Source organism: Salmo salar, chromosome ssa19, assembly GCF_905237065.1.
Source record: "Salmo salar chromosome ssa19, Ssal_v3.1, whole genome shotgun sequence".
Classification (NCBI taxonomy): Eukaryota; Metazoa; Chordata; class Actinopteri; order Salmoniformes; family Salmonidae; genus Salmo; species Salmo salar.
In genome coordinates this window covers 12,363,820-12,385,661 of record NC_059460.1, presented here as the reverse complement: position 1 = coordinate 12,385,661, position 21,842 = coordinate 12,363,820, and the positions used below count along the sequence as shown (strand labels likewise).

At 42.6% G+C, this 21,842-nt stretch overlaps 1 protein-coding gene across 6 annotated transcripts; it reads right to left on the bottom strand.

Annotated features, from left to right (window-relative positions):
• Window positions 1-357: 357 nt before the first annotated feature.
• Window positions 358-21,389, bottom strand: LOC106578468 (U2 snRNP-associated SURP motif-containing protein). Of its 6 annotated transcripts, none has more exons than XM_014157290.2 (25): window positions 21,285-21,389; window positions 20,191-20,289; window positions 19,656-19,767; window positions 19,301-19,434; window positions 19,113-19,183; window positions 17,450-17,541; window positions 12,691-12,726; window positions 12,508-12,590; window positions 12,159-12,324; window positions 10,540-10,751; window positions 10,085-10,128; window positions 8,413-8,517; window positions 8,194-8,260; window positions 7,507-7,673; window positions 7,065-7,227; window positions 6,613-6,692; window positions 6,359-6,446; window positions 5,928-6,068; window positions 3,669-3,945; window positions 3,406-3,492; window positions 2,573-2,772; window positions 2,225-2,335; window positions 1,712-1,842; window positions 1,201-1,383; window positions 358-930 (listed from the first exon to the last, which is right to left on the bottom strand). In XM_014157290.2, the coding sequence occupies exons 1-25, from the start codon at window positions 21,327-21,329 to the stop codon at window positions 792-794; spliced, it is 3,033 nt and encodes a 1,010-aa protein (XP_014012765.1). In that variant the 5' UTR covers window positions 21,330-21,389; the 3' UTR covers window positions 358-791. The 6 variants fall into 6 exon arrangements, with proteins under 6 accessions (XP_014012765.1, XP_014012760.1, XP_014012762.1 ...); XM_014157285.2 differs by having other exon boundaries at window positions 1,201-1,410; window positions 21,285-21,388; XM_014157287.2 differs by lacking the exon at window positions 21,285-21,389 and adding an exon at window positions 20,448-20,562.
• Window positions 21,390-21,842: the final 453 nt, after the last annotated feature.

Genomic DNA, 21,842 nt, shown 5'->3' with positions numbered 1-21,842 from the left:
TTATTGCTTTAAAGATTTGTGTAGTCTAAGTTACAATAAACATATAGTATGTTTATTTCTACAAAGGACAATCTCACCATGACATTTGAAACAGTTGGGGTTCTATATTTTCAGTATTGTCATGTACAGTTCAGAGCCACAAATGTGTTCTAGTTTCCCTCCGTCTCCACCACAGCTTGACAACTGTGAAAACGTAGGACTCACTACCATTACAGCCATGTGTTAAATAAATACCAGTGCTTAACAGATCTGGGCAGCATATGGAAGAAAATGGACTGAAACAGCAGGGGGAGAACTTCCAGGGCTTGTCTGAAGCTTTCATTTTGGATTTACAATGCAAAAAGTTTAACAAGATAATATTATAATGAATCATATTTATTAATTGTGAACTACAAAAAAGAAAACTACAGCATGGAAATAAGACTAGTCGTCTTCACACTGGGTACAGGAGGTGTCTACCACGAGGATGAATCCCATTGAGCGGTGGGGGGAGTGGGCAGGACACTTATTTATTTACAATATAAAACAGCATTGCTGGATCCATTTAGACCCAACATGGCAACCCGGAAGGATCCATTTAGAGTAGACCCTACATGGCAACATTGCTCGATCCATTGAGTCTCAACATGGCAACCTGTTCATAACCATTTCTCATCTTAATCCTCCTCTTCTTCACAGGAACATTCAGGCAGGGAACTGAGCTGCCACTGTTCATTCTTTTATTTATACATCACAGCAGAGGGATGAAGAGGGAGGAGGGTGGGGGTTCAGAACGAGGGGTGGGTGATTTGTCAGTGTTTACTCTTCTTTGATTTCTTGTGGGACCGGTGTGGGGACCGTGATTTTGAACGGGATTTTTTGGTGGATTTCTTGGGTGTTCTGGAGCGTGACCTCCGGGACCGTTTGGGCGTGCGGGATAACGAGGGAGACCTGAGGGAGAGAAAACACAGACCAGACAGTCAGAGGGACACCAAGAGAACCAAACTGCAATGGTCTTGGGGAAGTTACAGGAAGTTAGCCCACCACAAAGACTATGTCAATCAAATACAAATCCACTTAACAGTTTATTTCCCTCTCCAATGTCAAGAGAAGATCAGCACTATTCTCAAAACAGTGGAGCCAGAAAGGCCAGGGACAGTATAATAAAGTATAGAAGTGTTACTTATAGAATGTTTTTAAGACATCTAGATGATTTAGTACCTTTTGGAGGACTTCTTGATGATGGTGGTTCGAGGGGAGTCTTTGTGGGAGGAGCGGGATCGTGATGACCCTACGTCCTTGGAGTAGAGGCGTTCTGACCTCTCGGAGCGGGGGGATGGGGAGCGCACCCGTCTACTGCTGCTCCGTGGGGGGCTGCAGGGTGATGCGCTGTGGCGCCGTTTCCTAGCAACCACAGGAGACAGGCCACGCCTGTCAGAGACGACGACATAGGCGGATGAAATATTGTTTTGTCAGCGATGATGTTACAACAGTCTACGCTTGTTTTTATTAGGTGAATCCCATTGATATATGAATCTTTTTCAAGGAGCCCTAAACTGCCCCTGTATTTCAAGGGTGCAAGAACTTTAAACCTGATCATGAGTTGGAGCCCTTTGTTTAAGTCATTTCCTAGGATCCCATTACACAGCTCTACCAGAGTTTCCTCCTGTTACCCAACCACACACAGCCATCATGTCTCTAATGAATGCGTCACAACATATGAGGGACTAACCTGTCTTTCCTGGTCGGAGTAGACTCCTCCTTCTTGATGTCTTTAGAGCGAGCTTCGCTTTTCTCCTTGTCCTTTTTCTCCCTCTCTTTCTCCCTCTCTTTCTCTCGTTCCAGTTTCTCCTTTTCTTTTTCCTGCAAAAGAAAAAGACAAGTTGCCAACTTTATCCAAATTCACTTTATTTTTTGTTATTTCGCTAGAATAGTCCACTCAGTAACAACTTCCACTGTATTCAAGGGAGTCCTGTGATATCAAATACCTTAATATAAACTGAAGTTTATAGCTTAGAAACATTTTCAAGAGGATACTTTAAATATTGAGGTAAACGGCATTGACAGTACTTCATCAGATAACAAACAGCATGGTTCCACATATCTTACCGTCTGTAACAGCTGAATATAAAAGGTCAATAGCAATGACCTTAATGAATCTAATAGAGGTTCCCATAACGGTGGAAAACAATAGTACAGGCCCTATGTTCCTACAGGAACCAAGAGGACAGTCAGTATGTAATACCTTCTGTAAGAGTTTCTCTCTGTAGTTTTCCACCTGCTCTTGGAGACTCTGGCCAGACTTCTTGGGCCTTTTCCCAGACTCCAACTCATCCTGGAACTTCATCACTTTGACCTGGTAGAAAATAATAATATAATAAAACAAATATGCTAACGTCTAGATATAAATACGACAGGGTCAACTTTCAGGGTGTGGCCATTGAACAAGCGAAGTAAACCAAACTTCTTTGAACCAATTTAGCCCAAAGAAATAAAAATATACAAACAACTCAGAGCTGTCCATGTTTATTTTCAGACATCTAAATAACCTGTTGTGTACTTTGTGATTCCAGTAAAATGCTGACTAGTTTACCTCTATTTCCCGGAGCTTGGTGCGTCTGTCCTCATTCATCTCAGAGTGCTTGGTCTTGGAGTCCAAGTCATCTCTGATGGGGTTGGGGTAACTCGGAGGTTCTTCTGACCGGGAACTCTTGGTGTCCTCATCATCACTGTCATCCTCGTCCTTCTTCTCCTCTGGCTGCTCAAAGATCTCCCATTTAGAGGTGGTCACGGCTGAGGAGGAGACGGAGAATTAGGACAGAATCCTAGCTTGGTAGAAACTAGCCATAGAAACATAATTAGCACAGTTTCAAGTGGAATCCTAGCTTGGTAGAAACTAGCCATAGAAACATAATTAGCACAGTTTCAAGTGGAATCCTAGCTTGGTAGAAACTAGCCGTAGAAACATAATTAGCACAGTTTCAAGTGGAATCCTAGCTTGGTAGAAACTAGCCATAGAAACATAATTAGCACAGTTTCAAGTGGAATCCTAGCTTGGTAGAAACTAGCCATAGAAACATAATTAGCACAGTTTCAAGTGGAATCCTAGCTTGGTAGAAACTAGCCATAGAAACATAATTAGCACAGTTTCAAGTGGAATCCTAGCTTGGTAGAAACTAGCCATAGAAACATAATTAGCACAGTTTCAAGTGGAATCCTAGCTTGGTAGAAACTAGCCGTAGAAACATAATTAGCACAGTTTCAAGTGGAATCCTAGCTTGGTAGAAACTAGCCATAGAAACATAATTAGCACAGTTTCAAGTGGAATACTAGCTTGGTAGAAACTAGCCATTGAAACATAATTAGCACAGTTTCAAGTGGAATCCTAGCTTGGTAGAAACTAGCTGTAGTTGTGGTCTCACTCACCCTGTGCTTCTAGCTCAGACTCGTCCACTGCTTCCCATTTTGAAGGTGCTACTTTAAAGGATGCTGCTTTGGCCGCAGCATGATCCACTAAAAGACAAGAAGAACAAGGTTAGAAAAATGTCCTCCAATCCTAAGGTCAGGGTTAGTCAATAGACTGTTGACAAGGTACAGAAACAAATATGTTAGTGTCATTTGGGGGAAGAAGTATCCCTTTAATAATTCCTATGAGGATGTGGCAGTATAGAGGTCATAAGGCCACTCACAAGGCACTCCGTCTATGTCCTCCTCCAGGGCCTTGATGGGCACTCCGTCCAGATCATCCATCCCCAGCGGAGCTCCGTCAAGGGGGGCGGAGCTTAGGGGGCCAGAGCCTAGGGGGGCTCCGTCCACCATGGTCCCTCCATCCAGCCCTATAGGGACCCCATCCACATCCTCCAGAGAGGCCCCGTCCATATCCTCCCCGATGGGGGCCCCATCGATGTCCTCTGCTGGCTCAGGCTGGTCCAGTAGACCAGGGGCCAGGTGTTCAACTGATGGTTTCTGTTGAAAAGGAGAAGTGGAGTGGTTTATGAAATATATATATATATATATATACACACATACATACATACACACACACACTGCTCAAAAAAATAAAGGGAACGCTAAAATAACACATCCTAGATCTGAATGAATGAAATAATCTTATTAAATACTTTTTTCTTTACATAGTTGAATGTGCTGACAACAAAAATCACACAAAAATAATCAATGGAAATCCAATTTATCAACCCATGGAGGTCTGGATTTGGAGTCACACTCAAAATTAAAGTGGAAAACCACACTACAGGCTGATCCAACTTTGATGTAATGTCCTTAAAACAAGTCAAAATGAGGCTCAGTAGTGTGTGTGGCCTCCACGTGCCTGTATGACTTCCCTACAACGCCTGGGCATGCTCCTGATGAGGTGGCGGATGGTCTCCTGAGGGATCTCCTCTCAGACCTGGACTAAAGCATCCGCCAACTCCTGGACAGTCTGTGGTGCAACGTGGCGTTGGTGGATGGAGCGAGACATGATGTCCCTCAATTGCTCAATTGGATTCAGGTCTGGGGAACGGGCGGGCCAGTCCATAGCATCAATGCCTTCCTCTTGCAGGAACTGCTGACACACTCCAGCCACATGAAGTCTAGCATTGTCTTGCATTAGGAGGAACCCAGGGCCAACCGCACCAGCATATGGTCTCACAAGGGGTCTGAGGATCTCATCTCGGTACCTAATGGCAGTCAGGCTACCTCTGGCGAGCACATGGAGGCTGTGCGGCCCCCCAAAGAAATGCCACCCCACACCATGACTGACCCACCGCCAAACCGGTCATGCTGGAGGATGTTGCAGGCAGCAGAACGTTCTCCATGGCGTCTCCAGACTCTGTCACGTCTGTCACATGTGCTCAGTGTGAACCTGCTTTCATCTGTGAAGAGCACAGGGCGCCAGTGGCGAATTTGCCAATCTTGGTGTTCTCTGGCAAATGCCAAACGTCCTGCACGGTGTTGGGCTGCAAGCACAACCCCCCACCTGTGGACGTCGGGCCCTCATACCACCCTCATGGAGTCTGTTTCTGACCGTTTGAGCAGACACATGCACATTTGTGGCCTGCTGGAGGTCATTTTGCAGGGCTCTGGCAGTGCTCCTCCTGCTCCTCCTTGCACAAAGGCGGAGGTAGCGGTCCTGCTGCTGGGTTGTTGCCCTCCTACGGCCTCCTCCACGTCTCCTGATGTACTGGCCTGTCTCCTGGTAGCGCCTCCATGCTCTGGACACTACGCTGACAGACACAGCAAACCTTCTTGCCACAGCTCACATTGATGTGCCATCCTGGATGAGCTGCACTACCTGAGCCACTTGTGTGGGTTGTAGACTCCGTCTCATGCTACCACTAGAGTGAAAGCACCGCCAGCATTCAAAAGTGACCAAAACATCAGCCAGGAGGCATAGGAACTGAGAAGTGGTCTGTGGTCACCACCTGCAGAACCACTCCTTTATTGGGGGTGTCTTGCTAATTGCCTATAATTTCCACCTGTTGTCTATTCCATTTGCACAACAGCATGTGAAATTTATTGTCAATCAGTGTTGCTTCCTAAGTGGACAGTTTGATTTCACCGAAGTGTGATTGACTTGGAGTTACATTGTGTTGTTTAAGTGTTCCCTTTATTTTTTGAGCAGTGATATATATATATATATATATTCAGAAAATAAGCTTCCAACATTTATTAGGGCAGTAGTGCTGTGTGGGCAACGTCACACTTTGTCAACATGATCAAATCACAACATTCTCAAACCTTCAGACAACATTTTCAATCCATGACATGTTCAAACGATGACAACATTCTCCAACCATCACACAACATTCTCCAATCAACACACAACATTCTCCAATCAACACACAACATTTACAAACCACCAGACATTTTCAACTCATTATCTAACAAGGTTAGGTAGCAGCATCAGGAGAAAGACCGGAAAAGAAAAAGGGAGTATGCTAGCTGACCTCTACTGTGATGGGAGCGGGAGCCTCCTTATCAGCTGATAGGTTGACTAGACCCAGGAAGATGTTCTGCAGCTTGATGAGGAAGGGATCTGGGTACACGGCCCAGTCCTCCCACGCACGGAAACACGACATCACTCGTTGCTGTTGGACAAGAGGATATACAACATTAGACGGGTCAAACGGTAATACCCTGTCCAGAAGCAATCCCTAGCCCCTAAACCCACAGCATCTCAGAGTAGGCGTGCTGATTCAGGATCAGTTTAGCCTTTTAGACCATAACGACTATGATTGCATGGATGGATCCTAGATCAGGACTTCTCCTCTGAGATGCTTTGTGGATACGGGCCCTGAAATAATTGTGTAGTTCTTAAAGATAGGGGTAGGTAACATGATTCAAATTGTGATCGGAAAATGTATACAATTGAATATACCTTAAAGTTCTCAGACTGCAGGTGACCCTGTATCGTCTTGTACGTTGCATTGAGGTCTGAGAAGACCTGGCAAAGCTTGGTCTCAAAGCTGTGTCAGGGACAAGTTTAACATATTCACTTATGCAGGAAAACATCTTTAATAATGCAAATAATGTATACCGAAAAGTTACGTAATCCATGAACAAGCAGGGTCCTCTACACCCAGTCAGTCAGTCACAAGCAAACATCACCTGAACCCAAACTCGACTACTTACTATTTTCTGTAGTACGACGCATTGGCTACTTTAGCAGATGAGTTGTACAGCACATCAGAGACAAGATATAACCGTGCAATCTGAAAAACAAGGAAGGAATTATTATCAGACATTCAAACAAACTGGCCAGTCCTCCCTGATAGAATGGAATAACTGAATAATTAATTTGAGGGAACATTTTACACGTGCTCAAAGCTCTTTCCAAACCAAATAACAAGGCAAAACCGGCTACGAAAGCAACAAACTCCAGCAAAGGCAGAAGATAAGCAGCAGGTTTTGTTAAGTTTGGAACTGTGATACGATACAGTAACTTTCATTTATTGGCCATTTACATGGAAATTCCTTTTGTGAGGTCAGCACAAAAACAATACACTATATACATGCAATACAACATGGCAGAAAGAAAGTTCTCTATAGAACATAGTATGGCACTTGTTTTCCATTTTATTTACTTTCTTGGGGAGTGGTGTCTTGAGGATGGAGAGGGACTCCGTGACACACTCTACAATCTCCTCAGCAGCCTCGGCATGCAGCAGACAGAACAGCATGGCTTCAGCTATGTCCCCCTTTCTAGGAGTCAGAGCCCTCAACATCTCCTCCAGCTGATCACGTTCTCTGGAGGGAGGGAGGGAGGGAGGGAGTGAGGGAGGGAGGGGTGATAAGAAAGAAGAGGAGTTGAGCATAGATAATGTTAAAAGTAAAAGTTAGTAACCTTGTCCAAGCCAGACTGGCCCAACAAGAGCCCATCTGTTTCTGTAGTGTGAGGCAGCTTGATGTACAAGTACAACCCTCTGGACAGGATGCTAGTCTATCGCAGAGTCTTGAGAGTGTTTGGGTGACAGTAACCATAAGACAATACCATTATGCTAATGAAATTATAAACAGGGAACATACTCTTCTTTTAAGCAGCCTTTCTTCCCAGGCTCCTCCTCTTCCTCCTCAGGCCCCTCCCCCTCCTCAAAGTTGCCGTGCAGGTAGGGATTGAGGCGAGGAGGGCGCCACAGCGAGCCGTTCTTGAACATGCGGAAGTCGTCCGTCCGCCATTTTGTTGGTGCTTCTCCCTGTGGGGACAAGTTATTACGTCATTCACATTAGACAACTTTCTTACTCTCTAACGAGGACATGTATTACATTTAACTAGGCAAGTCGGTTAAGAACACATTTTTATTCACAATGAAGGCCTACCCCGGCCAAACCCAGACGACGCTAGGCCAATTGTGCGCCTATGGGACTCCCAATTACAACCAGATGTGATGCAGCCTGGATTCGAGCCAGGTACTGCAGGGACGCCTCTTGCACTGAGATGCAGTGTCTTAGACCACTGCGCCACTCGGGAGCCCCATTGTCGTGTGTTCAGGCTATCAAATAGTAGCATGTCAACAATGCATCCACAGACCCCCCCCTTCTAAATGTGACAATGTTAAGAGGACAGACGTGTTTGATCTATACTGCTTTCAACCTAACCAGTCACGAGAGGACAGATAACAGAGCTGATAAAGAAGAAGGAAAAAAGGGAGGATGCAATTGGTCTAAGAATGTGATGCAGGAGAAGATGCCAGACAATGGCTGGTCCACACTGACCTGTAGTATGGAGTAGAGTTTCCAGCGGTAGTACACGTGTGCTGGGCTCTGGTTCTCAAACAGAAACCTGACCAACAGAGGCAACACAATGACAGTCAACTTGTTGTACTACAATACATTGTCAACTGAAAAAGTGATCACACAAACGCGTGCACCGACAAACAGACAGACATACGAGAAGATGCAGAGACAGAGACTGACAGAGACAGACAGACGTACCTGTACATGGGGTTGCTGAGCTCTCGATTCATGATCATGGCTTCGAACATGGGGCCTTCACGCACCACAAACTCGATCATTCGGTGGATGAGAGAGAGCAAATTCCTAGAAGAAAAACACAGTTAAAACAAACAGATTCAGAGCAGGTGACCCTTCTTCTCCCCAAGGCAAAGCCTGTCTGTCTGCTGCCCTGACCTAGTACAGCCTCTGGGCCTAAATACACTAAGTGTAACAACACATGAAGGTGTAAGACACATGGAACTATGCATGTACTAGACTTAAACTATTTCCTACATTGTGTTTGATAAGCTTAACTAATCGAATGTGTTAAAATGTTTAATTTGTAAGTATGATGGAAGAAACATCTTCCTAAATGTTTCCGACCTTATCATTTCAGAAATGTTAAGAGCACCTAACACCAATTTTAAGAGCCATTAGCTGCCTAAAACTAACATTAGTTAGTACTTCTACTAGTTATAAAATGGTGTATGGATCTTTGCAAGTCAAGACAACGCTAACTACCATCTCCCCGCAGTACAGAGTATAAGGAAGGGAGGACAGTGAAGCTGGACAAGATAAATCATGTTTGAGAGAGGTTTGAGTGACTCTGTATTGAGTGATGCATCAGCCCATACAGAGCCTGTCAAAGCCAGCCTGACAACTCTTCTTGACTGACTCGCATGAAGAACCAAAGCACTATAGGATTGTTGGCCTAAACAGGCTAAATAACAAAAGGCTCTCTACTGGTCATATGATTCTACTACATAATGATGTATGAATAAACACAAAATGTCCAAATGGGGGGGAATTAGGCCTAAGCTCCTTTGGAACATTTTAGAGCGACCTAATATTGGAGCATGTTGGACCAATTAGCCTAAAGGGGACAACACAACAACAAAGGATGTCTTTCATTTATATGTAGACAACGCAAATCACATTTACCATATAGTATTGGAGCCGATCGTACCAATGCATGGTGGGTGAAATGCTGTATACTTTCCCAATCCATCCCATGATGCTTTCAGGTCCCTCGCTGCCGCAGACAGTTCAACTTGTGCTGCTCACCAAGGCCAATGTCAAAAGGTCACTGAGACTAACGGGAAGTTTGGATTGGTGGTCTGAGCTGGGGCTAGGTGTTGCTGAGCCCGTGATTGGGTGACAGAGGCCAAGGGGGCGTGTCGGTGGGAGTGAGCAATAGTCAGAGTGCAAGACCGGTCTAAACAACCTAACCACAGCCAGCAAGGCATGTATGGCATGTGACTGTGTTATGTAGCTAGCATCATAACATGTATATTATTAGTCTACATGTGACGACTGACAAGTGGTGGTAAAAATTCCTTTGATGTCCTCTATCCCGTCAGACGAGTAATGGCATGGTGGTCCATGGACTGTATTGATGTTTGGAGGCAGTGTTGGAATGAATGTGTGAAAGGAAAAACATTTGGACACTGTGTGGTGTCAGAAAGCTGGGCTGTGAGTATCTTGTAGTCTACTAACAGGTACCTGATGGGGTTATAAGCCTACGTCTGCTTGTCGCAACCATTGCTCACCCATACTGAACGACCCCCCGTAGCATGCAGCGATCCAATTGATCAAACTTTAAAATTGGGGTTTATTCATTATGGGATGTTTTTCTACGTTTTACATCAATTTAAAAAAGAAAAACATGTACCTTTCTGTTGGGATAACCACTTTGACTATGGCTTGCGACAGAGTCTGTATATGAAGTCACATCAGATAATAAACATAGAATATGTGAGTATTGTTAAAAGGCAACAGGTGAAAAATATTAAATGCATTAAAAACTGCATCATATGAAAAAGTACTTTCCTCTACTGCTGTCAGTTTCAGGTCAAATGTATACAGTTCTTAAATTCCCACACAACTTACCACTGCTTCTTTATATACACTAAACACACCTCTCAAAATGCTAAATCTAGCATAGTTTGGCCAATAAATGTAGAAATGTTTAAAAGGAATAAACCCATGACTAGCAGAAGATATGAGCAAAATATTCACTACATGACAAATAGCCAAACTAGGTCTATGCCTAAGAAATACACATGATACAACTGACAGGCCTAATACAGTACACAGCAGCATCCCAGACATGACATGGAGAGTTACCTTGTCGAATTCCTCCTTGTTCTTGGGCGGAGGGAGCAGGGCGGCGTTGGGGTTCTTCAGCCTCTCGCAGGGCTGTGCGTTGAAGGGCAGGCCGGAGGGCGGCGGGGGAAGGGTGTGCTCCACCATAGACGGGGGGATGTAGATGGGGTGAGGGGGGATGGGCACGCCTTTACCCCAGCCCAGCTTCATTTCAAAGTTCATAATCATCTTCGCTGGAAACAGTGAAGAAACACACTCGTAAAAAACCATAAGCAGCCTATTTGCCTTTTATTACTGTGCATCTCATCTGATCTTACTACCAATTATAGTGTATCAGTTGCGGTTTTGAATACACTAAGAATGCCAATACGTCATGTTGATGTTGCAAATAAAATAAAACATTGATGTTTGGCCATCTATAACCACTATAACCAGTTTGTGTTGCTAAATACATTGCTGATGAATAACCAGCCCCTTTCATTACATATACACTACCGTTCAAAAGTTTGGGGTCACTGAGAAATGTCCTTGTTTTTCAAAGAAAAGCACATTTTTGGACCATTAAAATAACACAATTGAGCAGAAATACTGTGTAGACATAGTTAATGTTGTAAATGACTATTGTAGCTGGAAAAGGCAGATTTTTTAAATAGAATATCTACATAGGCGTACAGAGGCCCATTATCAGCAACCATCACTCCTGTGTTCCAATGGCACGTTGTGCTAGCTAATCCAAGTTGATCATTTTCAAAGACTAATTGATCATTAGAAAACCCTTTTGCAATTATGTTAGCACAGCTGAAAACTGTTGTTCTGATTAAAGAAGCAATAAATCTGGCCTTCTTTAGACTAGTTGAGTATCTGGAGGATCATTATTTGTGGGTTCAGGCTCAAAATGGCCAGAAACAGAATTTTCTTCTGAAACTCGTCAGTCTACTCTTGTTCTAAGATATGAACGCTATTCCATGCGAGATATTGCCTAGATCTCGTACAACGCGGTGTGCTACTCCCTTCACAGAACAGCGCAAACCGGCTCTAACCAGAATAGAAAGAGGAGTGGGAGGCCCCAGTGCACAACTGAGCAAGAGGACAAGTACATTAGAGTGTCTAGTTTGAGAAACAGACAACTCAAGTCCTCAACTGGCAGCTTCATTAAATAGTACCTGCAAAACACCAGTCTCAACGTCAACAGTGAAGAGTTGACTCCAGGATGCTAACACAACGTGCCATTGGAACACAGGAGTGATGGTTGCTGATAATGGGCCTCTGTAGATATTCCATTAAAAAAAAAAAATCTGCCGTTTCCAGTTACAATAGTCATTTACAACATTAGCAATGTCTACACTGTATTTCTGATCAATTTGATGTTATTTTAAACATTTACAAAAAATGTCATTTTCTTTAAAAAACAAGGACATTTCTAAATGATCCCAAACTTTTGAACAGTAATGTACATGTGATACATGCTGGTGAACTCTACAAGTCCCATGTCCCACAGAGAGAGCAAAAGGAAAGCCCAAGCAGCAGAAGAGCTAGACAAAAAAACACAAAAACTTGACATTAAAACATTATTTGATGTAATGTGAGTAAAGTTGCATTGTGGTCGGTCAGTGGTATGATGATAACTAAGGCTTTAATACCGTTGAGGTTCTTCAGAGCTCTCTCTGCATCCCTCCGGTTCATGAAGGCCACAAAGCCACAGTTCCTCTCCCTGGCCCTCTCTTCATCTGTCCGCGGCCACATGATCTTCACGCTGGCCAGAGGGCCGTAGCGCCCAAACTCCTGACACAGCATCTCCTCGTTCATCTACACACAGCAACCACAACAACAGAGGCCGAGGGAGGGAGCGGGGCACGTGGACTTGCTGTTATTTCTGTCATTTTACATTGTAATGCAATATATCAGTAGGATTTATGCTATTAATATAGGCAATTAGGCATGTAACATATTTCATAAATAAGCATATTCATGAGCCATAAAAAGGTTTACCTGTGGGTTGATATTTCCGAGATATAAGTTAGTTGTAGAGGGGTCTCCGACGTCATGGGAACCAGGTGCAGCGTCATCCAGAACTGCAGAGAGAGCAGAGTAGAGAAGCCTTTTATAGAATATATAATCTTAGTGAGATGTTAGATATTAAAAGCAAGCCACTGTATAAATTTATCAAATTACCACTGGACGGACGGTTTCTTCTTGAAGAACCATCCACTAAAAAAAGCAGAAAGGCAGTATATAAATGTTGTTTCCAGGCAAAGGAAATGGAGTGGGTGGAGGTTTGAAGCAGTCAGTATGAGAGTTGTAGGAAGGAAGGAAGGGAACATGTCCAAGAGCCAACGGGTCTTAATGTATTTTAGATAGTCTAACAGTTTCCTAGCCTGAAATCTTAACTGATATCCCAAGAGCGTTGGGCCAGTAACTGAAAGGTTTCTGGATCGAATCCCAGAGCTGACAAGGTCATTTTTGTTTAAATATGTCGTTCTGCCCCTGAACAAGGCAGTTAACACACTGTTCCACGGTAGGCTGTCATTGTAAATAAGAATTTGTTCTTAACTGACTTGCCTAGTTAAATAAAGGTCACAGAAAAATTCAATGTAATCCTCTGTTTGACCATTGAAACAGAGCAAATGAGTTTGGATTCCATAAGCAGACCAGGGTTTGTTCTCTACAAGGTCAAGTCAAATTCAATGACATTTCCAAGCACTAATATTTATTTTCAAGGAACATCAAATTTGTAATAGTTCTTATTATGCCATTGTTTCTAGTTTCCATCAGATGGTAGTATATCACCACAACCTCATGAGAAAAAAAATAAACTTACTATTCATCAGTACCTTACAAGTTCTACTCAATAATACATTGTTTCACTACTTATTTACTACATACACTACCATTCAAAAGTTTGGGGTCACCCCGCTCCTCCGCTCTCTCCACTGGCTTCCAGTTGAAGCTCGCATCCGCTACAAGACCATGGTGATTGCCTACGGAGCTGTGAAGGGAACGGCACCTCCATACCTTCAGGCTCTGATCAGGCCCTACACCCAAACAAGGGCACTGCGTTCATCCACCACTGGCCTGCTGGCCCCCCTACCTCTAAGGAAGCACAGTTCCCGCTCAGCCCAGTCAAAACTGTTTGCTGCTCTGGCACCCCAATGGTGGAACAAGCTCCCTCACGACGCCAGGACAGCGGAGTCAATCACCACCTTCCGGAGACACCTGAAACCCCAGCTCTTTAAGGAATACCTAGGATAGGATAAAGTAATCCTTCTAACCCCCCCCCTTAAAATATTTAGATGCACTATTGTAAAGTGGTTGTTCCACTGGATATCATAAGGTGAATGCACCATTTTGTAAGTCGCTCTGGATAAGAGCGTCTGCTAAATGACTTAAATGTAATGTAAATGTTAGAAATGTCCTTGTTTTCCATGAAAACATACATCTCTATGGGGTTGCCACAGAATTCAAATCTCGGACCGACTTTTTTCTCTGTATACATCAATGTCGTCGCTCTTGCTGCTGGTGATTCTCTGATCCACCTCCACGCAGACGATACCATTCTGTATACTTCTGGCCCTTCTTTGGACACTGTGTTAACTAACCTCGAGACGAGCTTCAATGCCATACAACTCTCCTTCCGTTGCCTCCAATTGTTCTTAAATGCAAGTAAAACTAAATGCATGCTCTTCAACCGATCACTTCCAGTACCTGCCTGCCCATCCAGCATCACTACTCTGGATGGTTCTGACTTAAAATATGTGGACATCTACAAATACCTAGGTGTCTGGTTATACTGTAAACTCTCCTTCCAGACTCACATTAAGCATCTCCAATCCAAAATTGAATCTAGAATCGGCTCCCTATTTCGCAACAAAGCATTCTTCACTGATGCTGCCAAACATACCCTCGTAAAACTGACTAACCTACCGATCCTTGACTTCAGCGATGTCATTTACAAAATAGCCTCCAACACAGTACTCAGCAAATTGGATGCAGTCGATCCCAATGCCACCCGTTTTGTCACCAAAGCCCCATATACTACCCACCACTGCGACCTGTATGCTCCCGCTGGCTGGCCCTCGCTTCATATTCGTCACCAAATCCACTGGCTCCAGGTCATCTATAAGTCTTTGTTATGTAAAGCCCCGCCTTATCTCAGCTCACTGGTCACCATAGCAGCACCCACCCGTAGCACGCGCTCGAGCAGGTATATTTCACTGCTGCCAATGACTGGAACGAACTGCAAAAATCACTGAAGCTGGAGACTCATATCTCCCTCACTAACTTTAAGCACCAGCTGTCAGAGCAGCTCACAGATCACTGCACCTGTACATAGCCCATCTATAAATAGCCCATCCAACTACCTCATCCCCATACTGTTATTTTTTTGCTCCTTTGCACCCCAGTATCTCTACTTGCACATTCATCTTCTGCACATCTATCATTCCAGTGTTTAATTGCTAAATTGTAATTATTTTGCCACTATGACCTATTTCTTGCCTTACCTCATTTGCACACACTGTATATAGACTTTTTTATTTTGTGTTATTGACTATGTTTGTTTATTCCATGTGTTACTCTGTTGTTGTTTGTGTCGCACTGCTTTGCTTTATCTTGGCCAGGTCGCAGTTGTAAATGACAACTTTTTCTCAATTAGCCTACCTGGTTAAATAAAAAGGGAAATAAAATAAACATTTTAAAAAATACATCAAATGAGTTGCAAAATGATTAGGAAATAGTGTAAAGACGTTAACAAGGTTATAAATAATGATTTTTAATTGAACAAAAATAGTGTCCTTCAAACTTTGCTTTCATCACAGAAACCTCCATGTGCAGCAATTACAGCCTTGCAGACCTTTGGAATTCTAGACGTCAATTTGTTGAAGTAATCTGAAGAGATTTCACCCCATGCTTCCTGAAGCACCTCCCACAAATTGGATCGGCTTGATGGGCACTTCTTACGTACCATACGGTCAAGTTGCTCCCACAACAGCTCAATAGGGTTGAGATCCGGTGACTGTGCTGGCCACTCCATTATAGACAGAATACCAGCTGACTGCTTCTTCCCTAATAGTTATTGCATAGTTTGGAGCTGTGCTTTGGGGCATTGTCCTGTTGTAGGAGGAAATTGGCTCCAATTAAGGACCGTCCACAGGGTATGGCATGGCGTTGCAAAATGGAGTGATAGCCTTCCTTCTCCAAGATCCCTTTTAACCTGTACAAATCTCCCTTTTGAACGGTAGTATACATGAGTGGTAAGTCAGTACTGATGATTTTGTGATTTGAGTAGTGGTGACTAGAGTTTTTGGACATGCCTACTGGTGAACACACATTTCCTATTCGCATCACTACACAATTCCAGCTTAATGACGCTTTTTATTGGGCATTTGGGAATCGACTACTTAATAGCTACAAAAAAAGCATCTTGCTTCCAACTGGCAGCTTTAGTGTCACCGGTCGGGAGCTGTGTGTGAGGGAAAACGGCACGTGAACGGCCACCAGAACGGCAGGAGCACGGCTGCCGCTTGATAAAGCGGAATATTGCGGGCGCCGATTGGCAAAAACTCCCTGGAGGTTGAAAAAGTCACAACATAGAACTGGTGTCAGTGCAGGATGAAGCATTGTGTCTTTACCCTTTCATGTGGCTCTTCGGTGACGATTCACTCATGCTCACAATGTCAAACGGACAAATTTTTTGCACTTCACACAGTGTGGGTTGATTGGGTCCAGTGATGTAGTGGTAAAAAAGTTGAACTATACTGAACAGAAATATAAAATGCAGCATGTAAAGTGTTGGTTCCATGTTTCATGAGCTGAAATAAAAGTTCCCAAAAGTGTTCCATATGCACAAAAGGCAGGGTTGAATCTACATTTGCCCGGCATTTTAGCTCTCAATGTGACGTTAGGTGGGGCCTAATCAGTCAGTTCTGTACCAGACTGGCTGAGTGGGAGTGTGGGTGGAATGAGCGGGCTCACCTTACAACCACAGCACAAAACACTTGAGTACCGTAAATTCCGGACTATAAGCCGCAACTTTTTCCCCAGGCTTTGAACCTCGCAGCTTAAACAATGACGCGGCTAATATATGGATTTTTCCCACTTTCAATTTTTTTTTCTAAAAATAAAAACACATTCTGTGACGTGCTCAGTTTTTTGGCGGCATGAAGCTTTCATTAGACCAATGAAATTGCCGAACGGGTTAAGGTCAAACAACTTTTTTGTTTACTGTTTAGATTAAATCGAGCGCTCTCAAACTTCCCATCATTCTGATTACGGTAGTCATTTTGTCACCCTAATCACGGCAAAGACACGGAGAAATGCATATGATGCAGCTTTCAAGTTGAAGGCGATTGATCTGGCTGTTGGAAAAGGAAATAGAGCTGCTGCACGGGAGCTTGGTCTTAATGAGTCGATGATAAGACGTTGGAAACAGCAGCGTGAGGAATTGACTCAGTGCAAAAAGACAACTAAAGCTTACTGCTAATTTTAAATTTTTTGTTACAAGCCGTGTTTCGTTAAAGCCTATTTATTTTTGTTACAAGCCGTGTTTCGTTAAAAGCCTGAGTAAAGTTCATTTGTTTCAATGTACCGGTAGGCACCTGCGGCTTATAGACATGTGCGGCTTATTTATGTTCAAAATAATATATTTTTTAATTCAGTGGGTGCGGCTTATATTCAGGTGCGCTTAATAGTCCGGAAATTACGGTAAATAAAACTTGGTAGCATGCCTCGAAATTCATTCGGAAGACCAATAAATGTTTCTAATACTGTATTTTTCATAAACACATTCGATCATGTTCCCCTCTCATTTTAAGTCAAGTACCAACTTGAGAAAATGTATGATTTTCAAGGTATTCCAGTACCTGAATTTCAGAGTGCCTTATTGAAGTACTTTAAGCACCTCAAGCACCTGGTGTGAACCCTGGCAGACACTTACATGAGGAGCGTTTTCCCTCCATCCCGGAGAGAGGTTCAAATCGACTGACTCTGCCTTTCATCTTGTGTCTTTCATCCCGCTCTTCCTGTATTCTGGGAGAGACAGAGAATATTAGATTATGCAATCCAGTGCAATGCCAAGTACATCAGCCTGGTCTCAGACTAGACGCGACATAATAAAGGCAAATCCGGGACACTCAAATTAGTATGATATGTTATGTTTGGTATGGTTACATAAGATAGAAGGTTACTTAAGGCAAAAGTTGATGGGTGGTCGAATTACGTGAATGTCTAGCAACCCAAAGGTTGCGTGTTCGAATCTCATCAAGGTCAACTTTAGCAACTTTGCAACTACTTAGCATGTTAGTTAACTTCTCTAGGCTAGGGGGCGGTATTTTCACGTCCGGATGAAAAGCGTGCCCAAAGTAAACTGCCTTCTACTCAGGCCCAGAAGCTAGGATATGCATATTATTAGTAGATTTGGATAGAAAACACTGAAGTTTCTAAAACTGTTTGAATGATGTCTGTGAGTATAACAGAACTTATTTGGCAGGCGAAACCGCGAGGACAAACCATCCAGGGAAAAAAATGTTGTGGTCACTCTCTTTTCAATGTGTCATCAATGGGAATCTAGAATTCTATGGCAGTTGCTTCCAGTTCCTATCGCTTCCACTTGATGTCAACAGTCTTTAGAAATTGGTTGATGTTTTTCCTTTGTGTAATGAAGAAGTAGGCCTGTTCAGAACGAGGGTCGAGTGAAGTGTACTGTTCTGGTTGAGGCGCGTGACCTGAAAGCACGCTCCACATTGTTTCCCTCTGGTATTGAACACAGTTTATCCCGTCTTAAATTTGATCAATTATTTACGTAAAAAAATACCTAAAGTTGTATTAGGATTTTTTTTTATTTTGTAGTCATGTTGCGCGAGTTGGAACCGGTGTTTTTCTGGATCAAAGGCGCTAAATAAATTGACATTTTGGATATATAACGACGGAATTAATCAAACAAAAGGACCATTTGTGATGTTTATGGGACATATTGGAGTGCCAACAAAAGAAGCTCGTCAATGGCATGAATTATATCTTTATTTCTGAGTTTCGTGTCGTGCCTGGCGGGTTGAATTATGATTGTCTGTGTTTGTTTGGTGGGGTGCAATCCTCAGATAATCGCATGGTTTGCTTTTGCCGTAAAGCCTTTATGAAATCTGACACGTTGGCTGGATTAACAACAAGTGTAGCTTTAATTTGGTGTATTGCATGTGTGATTTCATGAAAGTTTACTATTTATAGTAGTTTCATTTGAATTTAGCGCTCTGCCATTTCACCGGATGTTGTCAAATCGATCCCGTTAATGGGATTTGAGCCATAAGTTAACCGTTCCCCTAACCTTAACCCCTTGCCTAACAAATGTTAGAGTTAGCCACCTAACTAACGTTAGTCACAACAAATGTGTAAGATATCATACGTTCTGCACATTCAAAAAATATAGTAGGAATTACATTCCGTAAAACACTGTATGAATTGCAATTCGTAACATATTGTACGATTTGTAATTCGTAAGATATTATACTAATTGGAGTGTCTCGGATTTATATTTACTATGTTACGTCTACCCGAGTCCAGGTTGAGTACATGGAGCAAAAGATGAGGGATGTGAAATGACTTACTGTTTAAGTTCTTCCTTAAAGAGCTCTAGATTACTCTTCTTCTTTTCCTTTTCATTTGTTTTCTTCAGTGTCTGAAAGGAAGATAAACAACAAAAAAGTATTACTTTTTGTAAGAGGCCGGTAAAAGGACTAGCTATTTGCTTAGTCTAACAACAGTAAAATAAAATGTTGATTGTGATGATACATACATGTCTTTTATCTAATGTTAAAAACTGCGGAGGAGTTTCCAAAGGCAGGAAGCTGCTTTTCGGTGCTGCTGCTGTTTCGAAGCGTGACTTGGGTTTATACAGCTTGCCCTTCTTGTCATCAGAAGCAGCCTCCTCTGTAGGAAGAAACACAGTACATCAACACAAGTTAGTGCAGTTTCTTACTAGAATGTACCATACAATAGCTTACAACTGTCTATCCATACACAGGGACAACGGAAATTGGTAATTTGACTGCCCAACCCTACTACACAACATATATAAACATTTAATATCTAGCTAAACATATCCCTGATAATATTGTGCTGTTTATGAAGGTTGACATGGTTCTATTTACCTTTAGTTGCATTAGCAATGCCCCCACGGACGAAGGCCTTGACCTTTCCCTCTCCTCCCTCGAACGCAGCCAGGAACTCTTCATAGATCTCTGCAGCTGCCCGCTCATCCTCCTGTCAAGGACCAGACCAACATCATCTCTCATAAGCAATGTCACAACATCAGGGTCATGTTTACATACCACTTTACTAATTTCATATGTATATACTGTGTTCTATTCTACTGTGTTTTAGTCAATGCCACTCCGACATTGCTTGTCCTAATATTTATATATTTCTTAATTCATTTTTTTTTTTACTTTAGATTTGTGTGTATTGTTGTGAATTGTTAGATACTACTGCACTAGGAACACAAGTATTTCGCTGCACCCGCAATAACATCGGCTAAATATGGGTATATGGCCCCTCAAAAAAACGATTTGATAAGACAACAAAAAAATGATATGAAACCAATAAGAAATGTATTTTATTTTCCATTGCAAAAAATTGTGTGTGCCCTAATGAACACTGCAGTGTAACACTTATATTTAGTCTTACCTTCTTTTTGATATCCTCTTGTTCCTTCTTGCTTAGGGTCCTCTTACTCACGGCCATTTTTCCAATGCTGAAGGACTTCAACTTGCTCTCCAGCAGCGCCTACAAAATTAAACAAAACAAAACTTGAATACACTCATGTCACAGTAACGTTAGCTAGTTAGTTAGTTACAATATTCAGAAATATAACTTCTGTATTTCCCTTGAGGTTGCCAGCTCGATCTCGTTAATAAAGGCATTAGTTTAACTAGCACACTGACCCGCCAGGCAAAGCTGTAACGCAACCAAGTTAGCTGGCTAATGTAACTGGGTATATGCATTAGTCGATTTCCGTTGCAAAACTCCAAACCGAAAATTTTATGCCGTTACTATTGGACAAACACAGGTAGGTCCCTCCCTGTTTCGAATGCTTTGTTTGCTTCCTAGAGTAAACCGTTTCCATTGCAAAACGTTTTGCAACGGAATTTGACTAATGAATACACACTGATGTAGAGGCGACAGCTTGTTGAAATAGTGCGTTAGCTAGCCTATAGCGAACTATTGCTAATTACGGATGTTGTTGAATTGGATATTAGTTTGCCAGTAGCTGTTATCCGTGAGATAGTTGGCTACCTAGCTAGCAGTCAGTAAGCCTACGGTGGGTCCGACTGCTTTTCACCACTGCTTCATAAGGCGGCAAAGCCAAAGGACTCGTGCAGGGTGGAGTTAGCTAACGGTAGCTTGCTAGTAGCGACTGTTCATACTCCACGTTGCGACAACCAAAATCACACACCAACTCAAACGTACGAATTAGTTATGTAAACAATTGCCATCCTAGTTACCAATACACAGCAGCTAGATTAGCCAGTTATGTAAACACATGGCGAAATCATTGCAATGTTTGGGACAGGAAAAATACCGGTGATTGGGGCCTGGCTTAGCTAGCGTTAGCTACGTGGTCTTTTCGTACACAATTACTAGTTATAAATGGGAACATATATGGCAACAGCTGTACAACGTTCATAACCATAACGTGTATAACCACATGAACTACAATAAACAGTTCTTATAGCATTTAATAGCCAATGCATCAAGTAAACATAGATTAATAAATTCACCTTTGCGTTGGCTTTCTGCGTACCACCAGGCGTTCTGTCCGCCATTTTGGTTGTACTAACTCTAATCGATTACCAATTGTTGGATACGTTTTTTCACCTAGTTCAAAATAGTCGAATACAGAGATATGGATGCCAACCGATACGTTTTATTTACAAAGAAAACATAAACCCATTATGATTCAATGGTGGCCGTGTAATAATAAATGTATGGATAAAAAAAAACTACAACTATTAATCAGCCTAATGTAAATCACATTCGTAATTCATTTTTTTGTGGGGTTGGGGCTTACCCGATATTTCAATGGCCTTACCCAACTTTGTACTATTGATGAGCTGTAGATGTATGGCTTTTAATCAGATTTTTCAAGCCAATATTACACATTCAGAATCGGACAACCTGAAAACATTTATTTGAAAAGCGATGCGTCACTTGGTCCACTAGATGGTGCCATTTATAGTATACTCTGTGTGAACTGTCTCAGTACGTGTGTTTCAAGTTTTTTATTAGTCGTATGTAAGTGATACGTATGTTATATATGTACGGGAAACGTCTGGTAT